Source organism: Berghia stephanieae, unplaced genomic scaffold, assembly GCF_034508935.2.
Source record: "Berghia stephanieae isolate SIO BIC M18660-M18661 unplaced genomic scaffold, UCSD_Bste_1.3 scaffold3329, whole genome shotgun sequence".
Taxonomy (NCBI): domain Eukaryota; kingdom Metazoa; phylum Mollusca; class Gastropoda; order Nudibranchia; family Aeolidiidae; genus Berghia; species Berghia stephanieae.
In genome coordinates, this window is record NW_027624544.1 from 1309 (window position 1) to 7063 (window position 5755).

Consider the following 5755-nt stretch of genomic DNA (forward strand, 5'->3'; position numbering starts at 1 on the left):
TTGATAATTTAGTCAATTTTCTCATTTTTACACATGATCGAGAAAATGACTTCCCTTTTAAATACACAATTTGTTTCTAGTTGGCAATTCTAACTCTTTGTGATCATTTATGAATTGTATGCTTCTTTTGATTTATACTTTGATAGCGATTTTGAACTGTTATTTATCATTTATTGACGTATCATGTATCTAGATCTCTATTCTTCGAGATTACCTTCAATGGATACAGACAATCGTCTTACATCTTGCCGTAAGTCCATTAACGGAGTAATATTTGGAATTGATTGAGAACGATTCTTCATCCATGCTTTGGCTGGAGAGTCAATAGGGTACATAAAATCAATTTGTTGTCAAAATTGTATTCATCATTCTATAATCCCCCAACTCTCTTCCATTTTATTTTATTTTTCTTCAAAGCATTGACAACAAATGTATTTACTAACCTCATTTTTATGAGGCATAATTAAAACGTATATAACAAAACAAAATAAAATTATTTTTTTGAAAATCTGAAATTTGAATGAGTCTTAAACAGAAATGAAGAGCATTTGTTCTTGTGTTGCACATAATCTCTCTCTCTCTCTCTCTCTCTCCTCTCTCTCTCTCTCTCTCTCTCTCTCCCTCTCTTTCTCTCTCCTCTCTCTCCTTCTCTCTTCTCTATCTCTCTCTCTCTCTATCTCTCTCTCTCTCTCTCTCTTTAACATTTTTTTTCTCTCTACTGCATGCCTGTCCATTGTATCCTTTGTTAACCAATCAACTGAAAGGGCCCAGGTTTGAGTTTTTTGGCCAAGATGAGGGTCATTAATCGATCAAATTTGAGCGACGGGTTTTCCGCCAGTTCTTTTCATACGTGTCTTTCCAGAGTACAAATGGCCTTGTTAACTGGTTAAAGAACAGTTTGGCTACACAATGTGTCCAAAATGTTAGGCACTCTGAAGATATGGTCCACTACTTTTTGTCGTTTATTTCATGAAAAATAAATGATTAAATATAGGCTGATATACGGTTATTTGAAGTGAGCAATTTGAAAATGTGGTTTCGAGAAAACGGCTTTGGAGTTTACTAAACGTTATTTAATGTATAAGGTGCCCCAGAAAAAAATAATTAAAGTCAAGTTTTAGATACTTACTGTGTGAAAATATGCAGGATTGAACAGACTATTATATCAATAGGAAATTCCAATTTTCATCGGAAAGTCTCAAAATACCTTTCATATCTTAGTATTGACATGAGGACCCTTTCTATAGACGGCATCACAATGGTATTCTAGTCAACGTATAAAAGTGTGATGTATATTCAACTTGGAACCTACAAACTTAAGCTTAACGATGATTCCTCTGAAAGATTCGACTTTTAGGAAGACCGCTCTTCAAATCTGAAGTCTCCTGGTTGCAAAGAGTGCTTTTAGGTGAATCTATCATAGCAATCTTTAAAGTGGAATACACCAATTCATACTTACAACAAAAATCAAATCTCTTGCTATTCAAATTGAAAGGTATCTTAAATTAGAGTAGAATTTTAATTAAAACAATGTTTAACTAAAATACTTTAAAATATCCTAATAAATACTCGTACATTCGAAGGAATTACATTATTATAATTATACTGATCAACATTAATCGCATGGTCACTCAAAAGGAATTGAATTTATTTGAATGTAAATTAACTATGTGAATTCTCAGTAGATACTTTTGAAATAGACAAAAGAAAGTTCGAAATAGAAAAAAAATGTCATTCGAAAACCAAAATTAAACGATTTTTTTAAAAGAGTTCAGAGTTAGTGTAGAAATATTACAAAGCACGCAATCAAGAAGTATGTTTCAATAATTGAGACTTTGATATGAATCTGATATTCAAATTAGAGAACTTGAAAATTAAATAGACATCTAATTTTGTGAAATACATGACAAATCGTAAATAAGTAGGATAGGGAAACTAATGTGGGCACATCAGTAGAAATATAGTTGTAAGTTTTGTAAATATAGTAATCTTTTTTGTAAAACTGTAAATATGTTTAAGTGCTAGGCTGCCTGACCAGGGGAGGAAGTGTTTAAGTGGTTGTGCTTTGCAAAAATCGAAATCAGTGGAAATGCAGAAATTTTGAAAGGAAAGGAAAATCTTAATGCACTTGCAAGAGAAACTCATGTGCAGATCCAATCTTTACTTACCTTTATCGTTTCTAGATGGCGTGTTTGGAAACCCAGGACTGTCTTCTCTTATTGCAACTGATTTACGAGTTGGATCTAATACACGGAATAATAGGAATAGCTATCTCAAATAGAGTAAAGCTGTTAGAATGATGATGATGTGATGATGATGATGATGATGATGATGATGATGATGATGATGATGATGATGATGATAATGATGATGTTAATAATAATAATAATAATAATAATAATAATAATAATAATAATAATAATAATAATAATAATAATAATAATAAATAAATAAATAAATAAATAAATGGATAAATAATAATAATTTATTCCGTACAGAGGCTTTAGGCCATTCACAACATATACATATGCACGCTTCTCTCTCTCTCTCTCTCTCTCTCTCTCTCTCTCTCTCTCTCTCTCTCTCTCTCACATACGTGCACATACACACACACAAACACACACATAACTCAAGTCCCGTTTACAACAAACTTTAAATGTTTAGAAATCGTTAAGAAACACAGTCCTAGAAGAATAGCACGGATCTCAAATCATTGACTGTCTATAACTATGGAGTAATTCAGACAAATAGGTTGGGTGATAAACAAGCACAGCAAATTTAAGTAAATTATATTAAATACTGTTAGCCAATGAAGCTGTTTCAAAAGGGAGAGGGTATTTTCTCTTTTCAGTTTTAAAAAATGAGTCTAGTTGCATGAATTTGTATTGTTGAAGTCGTTAAATTTTCGAATCGAAAAAAAAGTGGAAATAACAATTATTAAGGTTGTAAAGAAATTATAAGGTTTGTGATTTACGTCCACATATTTGAGGTTCTGATAGCGAATCAATCATGGGATTGTTGTTAACATTGTTTTAATGGACAATATTTTGCATTGGTTTGAGAGTGGGTTATCACACATGCAAAAAATACATGATGACTGTTACTTATTTATAGTTGCTGCTTCGATAATAATTAATGACTTCTGTGAGACATCATTCTCATGTCAAAAATCAGCTCTTTGTACATGACTACACTTGTCTGAAACCCCATAGTCGATCATAATTCTAAATAATTTTAGATTTTTAAATAATGACAGTAGGTTACCACGGTAGTTTTTTTATAGTTTTTATTCGAATATACATATTCCCCTTTTACGAATCTTGGGATCAGAGAGGGTCATTTACGAAAGAGGGACAGTATACATGACAAAAAGAACAGACCCAAGATTTGAACCCTGTGGGACTCCATACTTTAGTTATTTCTAAGATGATCTTAAGCCTTTAGAAATTAATTATTACTTGTTTTCGTTTTGATAGATAATATGAAAACCATATGCGACTGAGGATTGTATAAAAGTATTGAACAAAAAACTGAGTAAAACAGCTTCAAAACATAATTAACACTTAACATGAACCATAATGACTAATTTGAGCCAGAAACTCTCTATTTTAATTATTTTGTTCTTTTATGAAGCTGTTTTGTTCATTTTTTTTTTTTGTTAAATACTTTTTAATTAAATGGAGTAAGTTGTTTAATAAGAGGTATTTTTAGATCACACAAAGTATGGCGCTGATATGACCTTAATGTGTTGCAAGCGCCGTAAAACCCTTAAAAAACAAAAAAACAAAAACACAAATAAAGACTATCTAATTGAATATTATTTTTTAAAAATCAAATATTTGCAAGCTGCAAGGGCGTATAGCTAGCACAATGCAAAACTGTCAATTTGGTTTCAAGAGATATGTATTAAAAGAAAATAAACAAAGAATAGAAAAAATGGACATGTTGTTACTTGAGCTTATGTATCCATAATATATAATATATTTTTTTTTTGTCGCTAAGATTTTAAAATAATTATCTTCATTAATTATTATTTCATAACTGTATCATAAACTGACTTTGTACAATGACAGGATTATAAACATGGTCAGGAGAGATCCCAATTTTCTGTAAATTGTTGCATGTCATGGGTTTGGTCGTTGAAGCACCAGAGGTCTGAACAAAAAAGCCCTGACATCTGTCAGCATTTCATTGGTTGGTGCTGAAAAAATCGGTGATGGTTAAAGCAAGTTGGGTCAGTAGTATTAATGTGAATAAAATGGTTATAGAAAAAAAAACCTTCACTTTTTAAGGACCTATATTATACATCAAAGAATTTGTGGTAACTAGAAAATGCCAGGGGCAATGATATTTGTATTGACTGTCTCTACAATTTCAGTGTTAGATTGCCAGGCAATGCCAATTGCTGATTACTCTACCTTTTATCAAAGTAATGTTTGATTTCTCTATTAAGTATGAGTTCATAAAACATAAAATGTAGATTATTTGTCAAACAGCATATGATTAATTTATCAACAGAATTCTAACTTTTATAGCCACGAATAAGTTAATATGATATTTAAAATTGCATTTGCTCTTTTTCGTAATCACTTCTAATTTATCTTCATAAAGTAGAGCGCACATGCAGAACTCATATACATATGCAGAAAATATTGCTATCTTAAATTTAATACCATGTAAGTATGACTCGAGGGGTACGACCCCCCATCGCCGCGAAGTTTTAATTCTCCATTGTCTTCTGCACTTTCTATTCACTTCATTTCTTGTTATCATCAACATAAGTCCCTGCCCATTACTTTTCTGAATCAATATTCACCCACAATATGGGAGCTTACCTAAAGTCTCAATCGTTTCTATGTTATATGTTTGTGTTGAGAATAGATTAGGCATAACTGCTGGCTGGTAAACAAACTTCGCTGCGTTTGTGTGTTGAACCAATGACCTCAAAAAGTCGGGAGAGGGATTCTAGATAGATAATATGCTTGATATCACTTTTTTTTTGGAGTGGTGGATGGCTACGAGTATAGAGCGTCCCACAGCGTCTCGCAGCCAAGCTGAGTTGTCGTAACGTAGGATCGTGGGTTCGACTCACCGTCGCCGAAAAGTTGTTATTCTCGATTATCTTCTGGCACTTTTCTACTCACTTCATTTCTTGTTGTTATCAACATGAATGCCTCTCCACTCCCTTTCTGAAGTTTTAATGCACTGCTTTTATTTTCCTCACGAGAAGATCTTTTAGAAGCAGTAGACGTCTATGTTTTTATTAACACATATTGATATCAATTTTCCTGAAATGATTGCATAACTTCATTGGGAACACTGAATTTAGAAAGATTTTGTTTTTATAAGTTATGAATGAAAATTAACCGAAGATATGGACAGGAAACTCACAGGATTCTCTACTTTCAATTTATATCCATCAGGAAGGATCTCTGTCACAAAATGGCAGAACTCATCTTTCCTGGAGAGATCAAAACAAACGGTTGTTTGAAATCATCAAACAAACAGTAAAATTCAAAAGCATCTATGCACATTTTTTCAACCATCGAATTAGCTTTATCATAGTTAAATCCAAATTGAAAAGATTGAAACTACATTGATACCAATTTTAAAAAAAAATTAAATATCACCAGCAAATATCTTCTTTGTTCGTTCTTGTTGCATTGACAACGCGTACTTATTCTTCGTGACTTATGTAGTCTAGTGGTATGACATTCGATTTCGGATCGGAAGATCCTGGGTTTTGTTTCCTGCT

The 5755-nt window shown here is 32.1% G+C and overlaps 1 protein-coding gene across 1 annotated transcript; it reads right to left on the minus strand.

Annotated features, from left to right (window-relative positions):
- Window positions 1-214: 214 nt before the first annotated feature.
- Window positions 215-5461, minus strand: LOC144961618 (uncharacterized; the record flags this gene model as incomplete). Its single annotated transcript, XM_078894748.1, has 5 exons — window positions 215-313; window positions 2169-2243; window positions 4059-4177; window positions 5167-5252; window positions 5392-5461. Coding segments are annotated over 5 exons (449 nt in total), but the record flags the coding sequence as incomplete, so codon positions are not given.
- Window positions 5462-5755: the final 294 nt, after the last annotated feature.